Source organism: Brachyhypopomus gauderio, chromosome 11 (assembly GCF_052324685.1).
Source record: "Brachyhypopomus gauderio isolate BG-103 chromosome 11, BGAUD_0.2, whole genome shotgun sequence".
NCBI classification, from domain to species: domain Eukaryota; kingdom Metazoa; phylum Chordata; class Actinopteri; order Gymnotiformes; family Hypopomidae; genus Brachyhypopomus; species Brachyhypopomus gauderio.
This window is the reverse complement of record NC_135221.1, coordinates 19258111-19275402: the sequence shown is the minus strand read 5'-3', so window position 1 is coordinate 19275402 and position 17292 is coordinate 19258111. Positions and strand designations below refer to the sequence as shown.

Genomic DNA, 17292 nt, shown 5'->3' with positions numbered 1-17292 from the left:
GGCGCATAGTGCAAAGCTGAAACGCTACCCACAGTCCACCGCGTCGACCGGCGGCACGAGCACATGAAATAAATCCCGTTATCGGACCACGCTCTGGGGAGATGATATCTGTGTAGGAGCACAACATGCTGCCCAGTGCCAGAGGGGAGACACTGCTGCTTTCGTGAAGACGCTTCCATAACCTGGAACACGGTGCTTCCTCACATAGGCTCAAGAATCAAGTTTTGTGTTGCAACATGGCACTAATAATCCCAATACCAATCCTTCGTTATTTTACGCTGAGAGTGTTGAAGGATTAATGTTATACACAGTTTACCAAACCAGTCAGCAAGCATCAGAAAGTCATTTATTCAAAAGCCTTCAACAAAGTGTAGGAACAACAGATCTGCAAGCTGTTGGCAACAGGAGTTCAAATGACAGCATCTCAAAACGTGCCCTTCTGTTGGAAAACGTCAGCGCCGAGTCTCTTATTTAAATAAAAAACTGGTCTTCTGTTTCTTCAGTCTATGAATCTCACCCCCTGAAAACAGGTGGTGAATCTAGCCCTGGACTTCTTGACCTGTAGTGATTTCTTCAAACCAATGGCATTCGTAGAAAAGGTTCAGTAACTATTAAACACCCTCATCATCCTGTGGTATGTGCAAACCTTTGATTCACGAATACATAAATTAACGGCAGTTTATCACCAGTCTCCTTTGTTCAGTACAGGAGATCAATAATACATAATACACTGCCAATGTGCTGATTCTATACAAGGTTCTGGTTAAATTTCATTTCACAAATACTTAAATAAGAGCAGTGTAGGTGTTGGTGTGTCAGGACACCTGGGATGTTGTCATCAGGTTGCGGGCCTTTCCTGCGCAGGTGCTGGAAGGTTTAAGGAGTGTCCCCAGAGGCCCGGGGAGACCAGAGCAGGAAGGGCCGAGCAGCTGTAGAGAGACCCGTTAGCCCTGGAGCAGGGCTAGTCTGGATCACACCACACCTTCAACATGCTGCTTCAGCACAGCACAGAACAGCCACTGACGTCCCGCAGGGCAGCACGGTTCCTGCTGGGCATGCAGTGTGTCTTGTGTGGTAGAAGTCGAGCGCTCCAAACAGCCCTGTTCCAAGTCCGTTACTGCACTCAAGTCTATACCAGGTAGTTCCGTTTGTTTATTTTGGGATGTACAGAGCGCCGCCGGCGACCACAGCTCGATCGGGCTGGATGAGCACACGCTCAGAGACGCTCCTCACTTATGCTAACACCTGGTACAGAACTCCGCCTGCAGAGAGATGGACACAGAACAAGAGTTGAGCTCCACCTGCAGAGAATGACAGTTAAGCTCCACCTGCAGTGAGAACGAGTTCAGCTCCACCTGCAGAGAGATATGGACACAGAACAAGAGTTAAGCTCCACCTGTAGAGATATATGGACACAGAATCTCCACCTGCAGAGATGGACACAGAACAAGAGTTCAGCTCCACCTGCAGAGATATATGGACACAGAATCTCCACCTGCAGGGAAATGGGCACAGAACGCGAGTTCAGGCACTGGTGAAGTGTAACGCATGCGAAACCACCAATTCCAAAGGTCGGTGAGAAAGATGGAGGTGAGGGGGGTTGTGGGAATGCCCTGCAGCTCTGTGGGGTGCAGGTGTACTCCCCCAAACGGGGTGCTGGGCTGTCTCATCTCCATGCACTAAAAGATCACGGGAAAGGAGCCTGGCAGACTGTGTGCGGGTGTTACGGCCAGGGGGGCGTGTATGGTGGTGAAGGACGCATCTAAGGTCAAAGTGGGAAGATAACTCTTCAGGGAAGTCTCTCGGGCAGAAGGGTTAAATCTTCCTTGAAGGCCACAGAGCAGTTAGGGAGGGTGTCAAGTTCTCCATTATGTGCTGAAACTGCTCCCAGGGGACAAATACATCAGGTCTGTGTAGAAACACTTGTACTGTGTGACGGACACTGCACTGTAGATGTATCTGTAGCAACAGCTCATTAAAGGAAGTAGTGCTTATTTTAAACGTGGAGATCTAAAAGAAGCAAGAAAAAAAGAAACCAGACAACAAGTGAGAGAAGAGGAGCAGCAGAGCAGAGCCGCCTCCAGTCTGGAGCTCTGCGGGGGCGGGGTCAAGGGGTCAGGAAACGATTTGAAGGAGCCGCTTAAATCAACTGCAGCAACCTTTGAAAGTCTCTTTTGCTGTCCCTGTGGAGAGGAGATGGGGTTTGCAGTCTATTGGCACCGCACGGAGGCTCCTGCCGGCAATGTGCGTCGCTCACAGGGAGCCGCGGGAGGCAGAGGCGACGCCGTGCCTCTGATTTCTTCTTCACTACGTCGACGTGTTTTTACGGCGTTCCTGTTTGATGCTAATACCTCGCACCAGAGGCGGTGCGAGTGTGCTGAAGTAGAAGTAGGCCAGCGATCTGTTAGGAAACAACAACCCACACACAACAGGCCCAGTGTACTTGAGAGCAACTACAGGACCTGAGCTCCGCCAACACCTGGGACCTGTCATCGCCCAAGAAGTGGTTCATCTAGCAGCTTACTGGTGGACAACAGCCAGGTGGCAGAAAGGGTTGCAGAGTGTGTTCAAACTGCACACAATGGAGGGGGGGCACTGTGTGATCTCTAATCTCTTAAAAATACTATGCACAGGAAGTTACCCTCCAAGCAGGTGAGAGAGTATATCTGTGAGTATATCTGTGAGGGCTGAACGATTTAGGAAAATAATTTAATTGCAATTTTTTATCTATAAATTGCGATTGCGATTTAAAATCGCGATATTTTCCCACTGTTTTCAGGAAACTCTGTTTCGGCATTTTTTATACAGCTCAGATTCGGGGTTGGCAAAATTTTAGCATTATTTTATATAAAAAAATTATTAAAAAATTTAAGCATTATTATTATATGGTGATCGATCGATCGTCTGTGGTTGGCGCCAGAGCGAACTAGTAACTTTTTAGTCTAAGACGCTCAATGCGTGAGAGTTGGCAACCCTGCAGGTATAGCAACTTGGCTAAAATATGTGCGTGAGGGCATTTGGTAGCGCATATCCAGTGTGTTTAACAAAGCCATGAAGCCGGGCTTGTTCACTATATTAACGGACATCATGTCTTTCACTATGAACTCCGTTACTGCCCGAGTTATTTCAGCGTGCTGCTTCGAATTATATCCATAAGGAGTTACACTTTCAAACAGTTCGGTCAGTGAACCCTGTCTGCTGGACCGCGGTCAAGCAATCCGCGCTTTTGCGATTCATCCGTGCTTTAAATCTTATTGCGCCTATATGCGTGATTTTACGGTATTTCGCTGCTCACCGCATACTAAAGCTGTATAAGCGCAGAGAAACACTTTTGCGTATTTGAAGATGCAGCACTGGTCGTTGGCATTTTAGCCTTACAAATATCATACGAGGCTTTGTGGTGTTTTTTTAAATGCTGAAGAAGGTTTGTAGTGTTTCCTCGTGTCGTAGCGACAGTAGCAAGGCACGTTTTACACAGTACCTGACATTGAGCAGCATCTTTTTAAAAGCCAAAGTAATTCCACACAACTGATGTGCTGCCCCTCTTTGGTATTAGACTTTCAGTTGTGTCAGCTTCTGTCGAGCCTGAAGCCATTGTGCAACAAGTTAAAGTGCGCTGTGTTAACTTCACTTCTCCACCTCCCTGCCTCCTGCTCGGGTTTGCTCCGTTCGTCCTCGGCTCGGCTCACTCCAAAGTCACGTGACCAGTTTAAATCGCAGCCTTTGTGATTAGAGAATCGCGTTTTAAAATTATCGCAAATGCAATTAATCGTTCAGCCCTAGTTGACAGAAGTAGTGTCTGTAGTGTATTGTGTTGGCGCTGTATTAAAGACAGCAGATCTCTGCTCAGCCCAGCCCCCCAAACCCCTCCTCCCCAAAACAAGACTCAACTTGCCCTAGAAGCTGAATCCAACCAGCTCCCATCATCTGTGATGTCCTCGTGATGTGTGCCACAAGTAGGCTTTAACAGACTTTAAAAGATTTACCAGCGTGGGAAAAGGCGAGTATGACCAGTTACCAAGATGGTGTCATGGATTCAGGGGTCAGACTCTTGGTAAAGGGCATGTCTTCGCTGCAGAAGCGGCATAGGTGCAGCTGGGATTATGTGGGTCTAAGCCGTGTTCCTTCTGTATAATGCCGCATTCTTCCACCCTGAACATGGACCCGGGGGCACTGTGCTGCTGTGGGCATGGGGCTGGCAGTGCTGGGCCTCACCCGGGCAGGTGAATCCAGGTGAGGCTGCCCTGGGTGTGACCGTCTGATGATCTTGGCCTCCGATACCTGCCTCTCGCTCGCAGGACTGCCGACTGAACCAAAACATGATGTCCGCAGCCATAGTGACAGAGATCGGATTACAGCGGCGCAATCCGCTTTAGGGTCTCGGCAACAGCCAGACAATTAGCTGGTTTAGGGGGGGTGTTCTGAGGGACAGAGGGGCTGGCAGTGGGTCAGAGCCTTTCACATAGGCAAATTAGCTGGATCAGCCACACACAATAGAGCCTAGTGGAACTGCACTGCTGACGGAAAAGTCAGAGCTTGCCACACTCAGCACGGTCACATGGGGGAGTTCACAGGAAACCCAGCCACAAGGCCAGTCGGTTTCCCTTTTGGGCAGCTTGAACTACAGAGTCTGGGAACAGAGGAGGAGCTACTGAGGCACTGACCTGTAACACCGCTGAGAGGAGGCAGCAGAGCTCTTAGCTCTTTACAGTAAAAATCAGAAAACCCAGTAGCACCTGATTCCATCTGCACAGGAAAACGTCCACAAACGTCCCCAAATTCATCATGTAAAATCCACTGAACAGTAATGACACTGTTAATACAGTGTCCAGATGTGCATTGTATTGTGACATAAGAGACATGGAACGGCATACACCCATAAGCCATGTTCTCAAATTTAACTGGTTTTCTTGGGCCAGTGTGACAGTGTAACTGCACCAGTTGTTACCCCAAACACTGGGCTGATAATCGCAGGCCAGGATAACCTTTTAGCTGCTAGCCCTGGAAAAAGGAAGCCGAAATATTGGTTTTGGAAAAGGGCCGGTGTAACCAAGAGCCTCTTGTCTCTGAGTACAGGTGAGAAAATGGCGGAAGACATGTGAGGGAGGGAAGGCTTTAAAAGAACGTCCTGCTCCGAGTGGTGTCCAACAGGACATTGTGGCGGCTGTATCTGATAACAGGCCTGCTGCACCTCCACTGCTCCTGCTGCTGGCGTAGTTAAATATTAATGTGCTGAAGCAGGAGTTCCCGTTCGGGTGGAGAGGGTCCACCCCCCACCCCACGACGCCTCCTACTCCCCTCTGTGCCTCCACTGCCCTTTGTGGAGGACCGAGAGAGGTAATGCACTGCTGAGGGTCGCAAATATTTTTAGAGCCGCTCTAGTGTTCACCTCCGCAAGTCCTGTTATGTAAGGAGATCACCCCCCCCCCACCTCCTGCACCTGCTAAAAGAGCACAATATCGCTTTGTGACTCTGCAGCCAATCAGGAATCAGCATGGCTAGCTTTGTGTGTCTACAGCCAATCAGGCGTCAGCAAAGCCAGCTAGCAGAGCGGAGACCTTCAACCTAAGAAACTAAACTGCACTCCTGGCTGTGTTGCTGTGCCTACTGGCAATAATGTCACAGGTGTTCATTTCCCTGCTCGTTTGGTGCAGTTCCTACACATTTCCCTTACCAGGACACCAGTGTGAACACAAAGTAGCCAAACTGCTGCATTATCTGCTAGTGATGATGAAATCTGGGAGCAGAAATAGAAAGGGAGGCCCAGAGTGCGTCGGTCGACCTCACCCACACTGATCAGTTTGACAGCGATGCGAGGGCAGCGGTATATAACCAGACGGCCTGTTCCGCTTCACTGCCTGCAGGGGGCTATGGGCACAAGCAGAGGCGTGATGGAGCCTGAATCCTGCTCGGTCGTGGCGGCTACGCTCGCAGCCTGGGGGGGGGGGGGGGAGGGCGGAAGGCAGTTGAGAGGGTGGAGAGGTGGGGACACCTGCTGCTCTCCTGGGTGGCCCTGCAGCACGCCTGGCACCTTCCGTGGGCTGACTCTAAAAACCGCTCTCACCGGGCCTGGTGACATTGCTGCAGTCCCTGTCTGGCCTCTGCCTGGTTAAAGGGAAGTGTGAATTACACCTCGCTTGCTTATCACCGTGGTCTGAAGATCAGAGGCCTGCATTTTCCAGCCGAACAATATGTGCATTTTCAGGCATGCACTCTCAACTGCACTGTGGTCAGCAGCGACACCCAAATTATCAGAGCACAGCAAGCAGCATCTGTGTCTTTAGGAATGTCATCCAGACAGGGCGACCCAGGGCAGTGAAGGGATTTCACTGACAGAGGAAGTTGGTCATGGCCTGAGCCATGCGAGGAGAGCGTCCCCCGGCCGCGAGATGGGACGCCTCTGTCCGCATGTGACTCATGGGAGCAGAGCACGTCTGCAGCACGTGGACGGCAGCATTCATCCTGATGACCTGCTGAGATGCGAGAGGTCACACAAATATTGTGACAATCTGTGATGTTGCTTTAATGCTCAGTAAGCCACGGACCACACACCGACACAGAGGGCAGAAAGGGAATCAGATCGTTGTAGGACTGGAATCAAACTAACATCATGGCTCAGTCAATACTGAGATTAAAATACACAGCTCAAAAACAATAGTGATAAAGTAGTTGTTTGTAAGTCATTTGTGTGTATACTTGTACAGCCTGCAGTAATGCACACGTGGAAACATTACCACTGTTTCTGCTTCTCCTACTGCAGTGTCGAAACTCATCTTTTATTAATCTGCTAATGATCCAGAACACATTCTGATTTTTTTTGAAGCATTGCATATTGAGAGAGAGGGAGGGAAGAAGGGGGAGAGAAATTGAGAGAGGGAGGGAGGTGGGGGTTGTGCTTCTAGCATGAGGACATACTGATGCAGCTGATCTCACTTCTGAAAGCCTCTTGCACTAGTGTTACTACTGCAGTCTGCAGTGTTACTGTGCGATTTTGCTTGGGAGTTATAGGCCATTGTTTGGAGAAAGCTGGCGTGGACCACTGCCTTCATCTCACCAGAGTGGGTAACACATCAGTGTGGGCGTGGACCACTGCCTTCATCTCACCAGAGTGGGTTACACATCAGTGTGGGCGTGGACCACTGCCTTCATCTCACCAGAGTGGATAACACATCAGTGTGGGCGTGGACCACTGCCTTCATCTCACCAGAGTGGGTTACACATCAGTGTGGGCGTGGACCACTGCCTTCATCTCACCAGAGTGGGTAACACATCAGTGTGGGCGTGGACCACTGCCTTCATCTCACCAGAGTGGATAACACATCAGTGTGGGCGTGGACCACTGCCTTCATCTCACCAGAGTGGGTTACACATCAGTGTGGGCGTGGACCACTGCCTTCATCTCACCAGAGTGGGTAACACATCAGTGTGGGCGTGGACCACTGCCTTCATCTCACCAGAGTGGGTTACACATCAGTGTGGGCGTGGACCACTGCCTTCATCTCACCAGAGTAGGTAACACATCGGTGTGGGCGTGGACCACCGCCTTCATCTCACCAGAGTGGGTTACACATCGGTGTGGGCGTGGACCACCGCCTTCATCTCACCAGAGTGGGTTACACATCCGTGTGGGCGTGGACCACTGCCTTCATCTCACCAGAGTGGGTTACACATCAGTGTGGGCGTGGACCACCGCCTTCATCTCACCAGAGTGGGTTACACATCGGTGTGGGCGTGGACCACTGCCTTCATCTCACCAGAGTGGATAACACATCAGTGTGGGCGTGGACCACTGCCTTCATCTCACCAGAGTGGGTAACACATCAGTGTGGGCGTGGACCACTGCCTTCATCTCACCAGAGTGGATAACACATCAGTGTGGGCGTGGACCACTGCCTTCATCTCACCAGAGTGGGTTACACATCAGTGTGGGCGTGGACCACTGCCTTCATCTCACCAGAGTGGGTAACACATCAGTGTGGGCGTGGACCACTGCCTTCATCTCACCAGAGTGGGTAACACATCACTGTGGGCGTGGACCACTGCCTTCATCTCACCAGAGTGGGTTACACATCAGTGTGGGCGTGGACCACTGCCTTCATCTCACCAGAGTAGGTAACACATCGGTGTGGGCGTGGACCACTGCCTTCATCTCACCAGAGTGGGTTACACATCGGTGTGGGCGTGGACCACTGCCTTCATCTCACCAGAGTGGGTTACACATCGGTGTGGGCGTGGACCACTGCCTTCATCTCACCAGAGTGGGTTACACATCGGTGTGGGCGTGGACCACCGCCTTCATCTCACCAGAGTGGGTTACACATCGGTGTGGGCGTGGACCACCGCCTTCATCTCACCAGAGTGGGTTACACATCAGTGTGGGCGTGGACCACCGCCTTCATCTCACCAGAGTGGGTTACACATCAGTGTGGGCGTGGACCACTGCCTTCATCTCACCAGAGTGGGTTACACATCGGTGTGGGCGTGGACCACTGCCTTCATCTCACCAGAGTGGGTTACACTGACCTTGAGTTTGTAGCTCTAAGACAAACCCACTGAACGTTCTGCTTCCTACTGGTCGCTTACCCTGGCCACTCCCCAGACTTGACCCCACCTCCACCCATGGCTGTCACCCATAAAACCTTCAGGAAGACGTGGGTGCTCAGCTGCCGGTTGCCGACAGCACTGCCAAGACATGATTAGCACTCTGGCTCTCGGCTATCTGGACAGAAATCAGTGTTCAGTGGTTAAATGTCAAGACCCAGCTGACTTAACTTGTTCTTTGCTCTGAGGGTGTCTGAAGAATTTATCGACGGCAGCACTCAAAACCCAACCTAATCTTCACATGTTTTAAATCTACATAATGCAGTGGAATAACTGTTTTGAAGCTCAGCAACTATACAGTGTTTCTGTTCATATTCCAAAAGCAGTTATCTAATCAGAGCTATCATCATCAGAGCAAACGCTCAACTTTTATTTAGAATGATTTATGAGTGTAGTACAGAATTATCTGTAGTGACATTAACCTCCAACTGCAGACTGTCCAGGGGTTGCAGTAATAAAGGTTATGTCTACTTAGGGCTGGCCAATAAGTCAATATCAATATATATCGCGAGCATATATATAATGGTGATATGATTTTTAAAACATTTTCAATATTTCAATAGATGCTATTTACAACATTACAATGTTTATAACAGGGTGCTATCGTAAGTTAATTGCATTCAGTGATTGATGACGTACATCACGTGCATGCAGCCAATGCTCAGTAACAGCAGGCTATGCTAGTTTTGGTTTGGCTCCAACGTGACACATACTAGGTGCAAAATGGGTACCGCTGACCGCAATACAAATGTGCCTGAACGAGCTCAGACAAGCGATAATAGAGCAGACGAAATAGTTGATAAAAGGGCAAAGACTAATTCTGTGGTGTGGAAGTGGTTCCGCTATTGAAGATATTAATATCGACAAAGCAGACGAGTTTGTTTATTTGACTGTGATGTCGTGCTTCATGTTCATATATGAAAACTGAATCCAAATAAAAGGTTGACTGATTTATTTGTACTATTTTTTATTTCTAAAGTAAATAGGAGGAGGTTTCATATACTTGTCATTCATTTTTTTTTATATTTGTAGGTGGTTCAGACATCCCGTTGTGGGCAATCTTGGCAGTTTTCTGTGGTTTTATATTGTTCATATTGATATCGGAATCACATCATATTGACCGAAATTAATAAATATTTCGTGACATAAATTTTGCCCATATTGTCCAGCCCTATGTCTACTGTACTTTTTCCAGGGTTGGATAGGTTCTGCTACAGCTAACAGTTCTAATTGTATTTATTATAATAATAATTGTTATATTTGTGATTATCTGGTAATCTGTTGACAACAGCACAGATTAAACAGGCTTTATTTATAAAACACCAAACTGAGCTTCAGCAGTCAGTCATGTTCTCTAAACCTGATTAATGACATGATTGAATTTTCAAATCAAGGTTACTGAGTCCAAGGATGGTTACAGTCTCAGTTTTCAGTGAACTGGGAATTGTTCTGCATTTCATACCCTCTTTCCAGGAGGTGACATGGCTGTCTGAAACACAGCTAATCGTTACAGATCCCAATATTGTTGTATTACTGATGGCAACCATAAATTGTTCGTCAACTTCTCAGATGAGTTTTTGTTTGAACATAGAGTGCTTATGTTCATAAACTCTTTCCCATCATGCAAGATTTTCCACAAGTGTAGCTCCACCATCTTTCAAACGATTTCCCCTTCCAGCTATTGTAATTAATCAATAAAGAAAACTGATGGCAACATTTCTCTGTTGTTGCAAAGCGATGAAGTAAACGTAAAGTTTCTGTGGGACTTGAGAAATCTAAACTGTAAATAATTCAACTGTTTATCTATATACCATTCTATATTTATATATAAACTATATGCATCTTATGTTTATACTCCCAAGTTCCCAGTATTGAAAGCTCCAAATTTTGTATTACCTGCTCTAATAAACCTGAATGTGCCTGCCATTATTCTGTACTAAATAACAAATATGTTATTCAATAGTTGAGTTATTTTAAAGTCCTTCGTGACCTGGGTCAGGTGAGTTGGAGCAGGTAAGGTACAGCCAAAAAGCATCAACAAAAGCTGCAGTACCTATAAAATCCCCAAACCACCCCGTGCCACTGCGTGAACTTTGACCCTGCTGTGTCAGGACAGCTAACCTTGGAGCTGAGGATCTCTGCCTTGCTCTTCAGTATGTAAACACACCTGAATTAAATCAGTATGGCAACAGTAAGTACACTGCTCAGTGCGGTCATGGAAAATTTACAGTAATTAAGAAATCAGGTAATCAAAACAAACATCTTACCTAGTTGAAGTTCATTGGGTTCATTGTGAAACGACTAGGCAGGGAGATGTTTCCAGGTGCTAACAAACGCAGTGGGAATCAGTGAATAAGGCACTGTAGTTATGCTGTTCCAGCTGTCCGATGTCGGATCGTAGCAGTCCAGTGTCTTACACCGCTGTGTTCCGAAGTAGCCGCCAACCACGTACAGTTTGTTCCCGGAGGCCACGGCATGGCAGCTCATCCTTTTGGACGTCATATCACCGACACGCGTCCACTGGTTGGTCTCGCAGTCGTACCGGTAAGCAGACGCGGCCGTGAACTCTGTGTCGCCGCCCATGATGAAGATCTGGCTGCCCAGGACAGCGGCGGCGGTGTAGCGCCAGGGTTGGGGGCACTCGGCTGCGATCGTCCAGCGGTTCTCCACCGGGTCGTAGCACTGCACATTGGAGGCCTTGTCCCTGTGGATGGTGGTGCCGCCAAAAACAAACAGTTTCAGCTTGGCACTCACCACCGCTGCGTTGCTGACGCCGTCCCTGAGGGGCGCCATCATGGTCCATTTGTTGGTTAACGGGTCGTACCTCTCCACCTGTTTCAGAGACACAGAAGGCGAGGCGGGGAAGACACCAGCTATGGCTGTGTGACCTCCGACAACATACAGGCAGTTCTCCAGCTCGGCCGAGCCGTGTCCAAAGCGCGCTATGAGCATGGGCGCGCCCTTCGACCACTCCTCGTGTACCGTGTCGTATATCCACACATCCTTGGACACTCCGTTCTCCGAGCCTCTTCCTCCCGTCACGTATACCTTACAGCCGATGGCGCAGGCGCTGAATTCCTTCCTGGGGCTCGGCAGGTCGGATTTGGGGATGATCTCTTTCGCTTTATGATCCACTTGGTAGATCTTGTCACACATGAAGGTCTGCCCTCCGAGAATAAGCAGGGTGTGGCCGGCTTTGCGCGGCCTGGCACACGGACTCGTGACGACCCCGTCATTCTGCAGGATCTTCTTCTTGCACTGGATGGCTTCTTCCACAATCAGTCTGCTGCGTTTGTCCGACATCACCAGCTCCTCACAGGCCACCGCCTCGACGAGGCACTCAGACGGCAGGAGTGCCAGACGGATTCCGTGGAGCAGCTCGGGAAGGTAGTCCCGCCGACAGTCTAAATCATACCTGACCCAGCGCATGACTGCACTGAAAACAATGTGTTCATCCTCTATCTCCAGCTCGTCACTGAGTATAAGGTCCAAGAGCTTATCTTTGGACAGGCTGTAGAAGTCCTCTGTGTCCCTGAATGCTTCAAAGTGGACTAGGCACATTCTCCAGGAGAGCTCGTACAGGCGTTTGCACTGGTGGGCGTCCGACAGTAACATCATGCCCAGGCAATTGGAGGAGTGCAGGTTCTTCTCGAGGAACTCTGCCGCAGCATCACGGATGTCGTGGAACTGCAGCATGTCTCCGGCTTCCAGAAGCGACTCTGCGTTCTCCTCGTTGATAATGATGCGTGAGGAATATGCAAAGTCCAGAAGGAGCTCCAGAACCTCAGGATGCACGCTGTCACGGAAGTTTACGTCGCTGTCCAGACTCTCACGGAGGCCACCGCCGAACATGGCCTCGAAGTAGCGGCTGCAGGCAGCTAGCACGGCCCGGTGGCAGGGGAAGGAGCGATCGCCCGCCCATAACGTCACGTCTGTGAACATGCACTGCTTGCGAAGTGTGTTGAGGTGAGTGAGGACGCTGTCTGGGTGGGAAGGCTTGTGGAAGAGAGAGATATTCATGGGGCCCGTACTCGTCCGAGACTTTCGGTTCTCATGCACACTGACTGACATATTTTCTGGCACCTCCAAGGAATCAGCTGGGCCGATATCTTGAACTGGAAGAAAAACACAGACCCAGAAGTAACAGGATAGTTAATTATAGTTTGATAAGTGTGCCAACACACTTTTGTTATATTTAGAGCCCATAACTCATGCTATGTTGATGAGGCTATTCACTTTAAGAGAAAAGAGACTGTTTACGTCTGCCAAGCCCTGAATGACTGATACATGCGGTATTTAACAGAGCTCTGGTCACACTGTACGAACCTCACAGAAAACCCATCATCATGACAACCTGTAGTGGGACAACACATGTCTTGTACGTTCAGTAATGCACTTCAACATAAGCTAATCCCACAGGCTTCGGCAGTCCAGACACCTTCACATCAACACCAGATAATTCTACAGGCTTCCACAGTCCAGACACCTTTACTTCAACATCAGCTAATCTCACAGGTTTCCGCAGTTCAGACACCTTTAATTTGATTTTTAAATGTGCAGACTTTAAAACTACATACTGGTTAATTATCATATTGTTCAAACTAGATTCTACTAACACAAGATAGGCTGCTGTTTAATGTATTAGTATTGTTGCTGTATTGTTCTTATTGGCACAAATTCTGTATATTCAGCATAGAATTTTACCACTTTGTGCAGAGCCAGAAAACCTAAATACAGCCTGTGGAAACTGCTTTAAAGAAACACATCTGCAATTCAAATAGAGCAAAACAGTTAAAATACTTTGGCATATACTCAGTTTTTAAAATGCAAATGCTCTCCGACACTGCAGTGGGGCCTGGAATTCACAGCGCTGTCTGAACAGTACATCCATGTCAGCTGAAAAGTATAAACAACAAAAGGGAGAACACTAGCCAATGGTGCAGGAGTCTGTTGCTGTACAGGGCCTCACTGTGTTGGTGCGTGTGCAGGCAGCCAGTACAAGCGTCTGTAATCCCGGGCTTTCCCAGCGGTGTGGGATGTGGGTGGGACACAGACATGCAGACATCTACAGAGGTGAATGGCTCACACCGCCAGAACTCAAAAGCACAGGAACGCTAGAGTTCAGTCACAACTACGTGTGCCAGGCATGCTTCTGGAGAAGAGGGGGGGGGGGGGGGGGGGGGGGGGGTGTCAGGTAAGGCATGCTTCTGATGGGGAGGGACAGCGGGCGGGGAAGAGCGGCTGAGGGAAGAGTGGAAGATGGGGGGTATTGATATGGGGGGATAGAATACAGCAGGGGTGTGGGTGAGGGGAGGTTCAAGGATGGGCTGTTCAGGGATGGGGTAGTACAGAGGAGCAGGCGTTCGGAAAACACTTACAGTGACACAGCCTGCTGACCCACCCGCAGGCACTGACAGAGATGTGGGGGGGGCTCTGCATGGGTCCTGAAACACACCCCCCTCTGCGGACCAGGCAGACCAAGCGATCGCCTACGCAGCAGCAGAGACTTAATGAGCAGCACAGAAACTATGCCACGAAAAACATGCCGCTACACCTCTCCCTTAAACACCTCGGACCAGGAGGCCCGAGTCGCTTGGTTTAGGCCAGCGTGCTCTGTGATGTTTTTGGGGAGGGGGAGGGGGGTGGTTGTGGTTAAGTCTGTGGTTTATTGGGCAACCTCAACGCGCCATCTAACCTGGACTTTAATGGGGATTTAAAACTCAGACAAATAATTTGATCACACCGGCAGGGATGCGGGTCCACCCGCGGAAAGAGGCGACGACATTCTGGATCCTGGAGTCAGGTCGGCACACAGCAGCCTGCGTGGACGGTGGTGTGTCTGCGAGAGGCGCAGGGGACATTAAACGGCAGCGTGGCAGTTGTGTTGGTGACCGGTAAAGAGTTTCTTCACGGTTCATCCCATTGCCCACGGCAACTGTCAGTCAACGACGGCTGCGGCCAATGCCAAAGTAGCTGAATCACTGAATATGAACAAGCGCTCTATCTGTGTGTGGAGAATAACACCTTTTAATGGCAGTGCCTCCCCAGAGCAGTGACAGAAAGCTTCTTCCGTTGAAAGTCCTCTCTTTTGTTAACGTCTCTGCTCGTCTGACTTGAGTCTTCCCAGGTCCTTTCACTCTGTGTGTTGATATTCCAGTGCAGCTCTACCTCGGCTGCAGCAGTGGAGGGGGGGTGGTCTTTTCTTTTTGGAGGCAGAGTCAAAAGTTGGCAATCTCTCCATGTTTACAACGTTCAATTGATCACCAGCTGGCTGGCAGTCTGTCTGGACGCTGAGGAACTTCCATCAGTTCAGGGGGGAAAAAAATCTGCAAATCAGTGGCTGTGAGACAGAGCTGTTGGGAAGGTTTGGCGACACAATGGGCAACACAAGCTCCTGAAAAGGAGCCAGAGAGACAGACCGAGACACAGCGACCCGGGAGACATTCTGGCAAACGCGAAGCCCACTGTTTAATGTTAGGTTTGCAGGCACAATATTGTAGCTTGTAAAATGCGCTAATAACCACTGTGGCCGTGACCTGTGCTGTCTTACATGGAACCACAGCATAAGAACAGAGCAGCATTTCTCATTAAAAAGTTTCAAATCCCACACCAAATCTCTAAGGTCCGAGAGCACCAAACCACCTCAGATATTCATGCGGACGTTTTGCTGAAGCTGTCATTTATTAATAAATTATTCTGTGCCACACTACAGCCAGTTCGAACCAGATTTAAGATTGAACACGTGTAGTTTTAATGAGTGGCTAAAACATTTACTTTTCCAATATGATGAATTTAGGATTATAACGAAGGGTGTTCTCAGTATCAACACTGAGTTTCTGCGTCTTCGGTTGATACAGTTAAAACACTTACTCGGCTGATATGGATATTTATTCCTCCGCAGAACTCGGACGGAGCTAAAAATAGAGGGTAAATTAGTGCAGCAGCATTTCCAACCTGACTCTATCGATACACGTTAACCGAGGACGGACAAACAGCCAAAGCGCTGTCCGTGGGAAATCATCCAAAACGATCATGTAATTACACATTTATAACTAATAAGCTTCGTGTTAGTTAATATTTTACTAGCAGCATTAGGTGACAATGTGCTATAGGTCGTTATGAGAAGACTTCAAACTATGACCAGGACAGAAAATGTCGATGCGCTTTTCATGCAGCTAACAGGTTTCTTGCTTCTGTGCGAACCTTTTTGTCGACAGAGCTTGTGTAAGGGGCTGAGGACGGAGCGACGCGCTCGCAAACCACATTAAAAGCGGAGAAAAAAACTGAACAATGCCATGTTTTTCCACCGCGACGCAAAATCAATGTTTGGAGCAGGGACAGCCACCCGTGTCCACACGACGTGTTCGGCCGGCGGAACATTTCCACACGTCTTGGGAGCGTCTGTCAGGATAACAGAAAATGCGCAAGGCTGGCGCGGCGATAAACTAAATATAAAAACACGATTAGCAAAAAATAAAAATAAAAATTCTGGTAGCTAGCTACTTTATTGTGAGCTCGGCGAGCTACGGCGTAAGACACGTCGCTGGTTGTCGTGCAGTTAGCTACCAAGCTAACGCTGACGAGGAGTGCGAAGCTATTTGATCGAGGCGGTTGTGAATTCACTGGGGACTGTTGTGTCAGTCAGAAAAAAACGCTCCACAGTAAAAATCCGCAATAACTCGCCACGTACGTCGTCTCGGCACGTCGGGCTACCGAACGGAGTACTTCACACAGCCGAGACATCTTAGTCAGCCGAGATACGAAAGTTAAAGTCGCCGGTCTCAAGTCTCTTATAACGTTTCATAGCCACATCGCGCTGGCGCGAGCTGCGTCGACGTAACTAAGCGAACTCTGAGGGAATTTGAAAGTAAACGATAAAACTTTAGCGACCGTTAGTCCGCCGCCGACAGTTATAGCCGTTAGTCGAGTAAACCCACCACATCAAGAATAGACGAAAAGTCATGATTACACATGTGTCTGTCTCGCTACTTAAGACTTATTGATTGCTAACATCACTGGCTAGCTAGCAGGCTAAGCAAACTAGCTTTCCTAGCCAAGTTTCCCGAAATCACTGGACGCAGCTGTTTCGTGTGACTGAAGAGTAATTAAAGTTGTACAACAGTGCCTCGGGAACACATGCCGTACTTACACAAACGCGTTGTAGACACTCCCGAATGTCCCGTTATGTCGGAATCAGTGACGGAGTCATAGTTTTATTTTACGCAGCTGGTGGACGCTCTTCATTAACGTTACTACTTTGCCTGCAATCCACTCTTGGCTAACTGAGGGAAAATGTTGAGCCTTTATGTCCAAAAACGGGGCGGGGTTTTTAAGAATGAGTGGCACGTTCGTTGCCAATCATTATGAAATAACAGCTTCTAGTTACGGCAGCAGCCAATAGACTTCAAAAAAGCGTAAGATAGGCGCGATTTGTAGTACAAAGCAACCAATTGTTGCTTATTTGGGAGGGTTTTCATTTTGAGTGACGATGACACATAAAAAACAATTGCGTTGCAAATGAGCAGGCATCATAGTTATCAATCATTTATTATTATTATTATTATTATTATTATTGTTATTGTTATTGTTATTATTATTATTATTATTATTGGCATATCGTGCCATTTTTCCGCGACACGCAATTAACCTTAAATACCAACCTTAAATCATATAGAGACGCACACGAATGAA

At 48.6% G+C, this 17292-nt stretch overlaps 1 protein-coding gene across 8 annotated transcripts; it reads right to left on the bottom strand.

Annotated features, from left to right (window-relative positions):
* Positions 1-329: 329 nt before the first annotated feature.
* On the bottom strand, positions 330-16915 carry enc2 (ectodermal-neural cortex 2). 8 transcript variants are annotated; one of them, XM_077022567.1, is made up of 5 exons: positions 16751-16915; positions 15472-15515; positions 14626-14927; positions 10869-12716; positions 330-1262 (listed from the first exon to the last, which is right to left on the bottom strand). In XM_077022567.1, the coding sequence occupies exon 4, from the start codon at positions 12670-12672 to the stop codon at positions 10903-10905; it is 1770 nt and encodes a 589-aa protein (XP_076878682.1). In that variant the 5' UTR covers positions 12673-12716; positions 14626-14927; positions 15472-15515; positions 16751-16915; the 3' UTR covers positions 330-1262; positions 10869-10902. The 8 variants fall into 8 exon arrangements, 7 of the variants coding, with proteins under 7 accessions (XP_076878682.1, XP_076878684.1, XP_076878681.1 ...); XR_013134103.1 differs by lacking the exons at positions 14626-14927; positions 15472-15515; positions 16751-16915 and adding exons at positions 10723-10768; positions 13980-14090; XM_077022569.1 differs by lacking the exon at positions 14626-14927.
* Between the last annotated feature and the right edge of the window lie 377 nt (positions 16916-17292).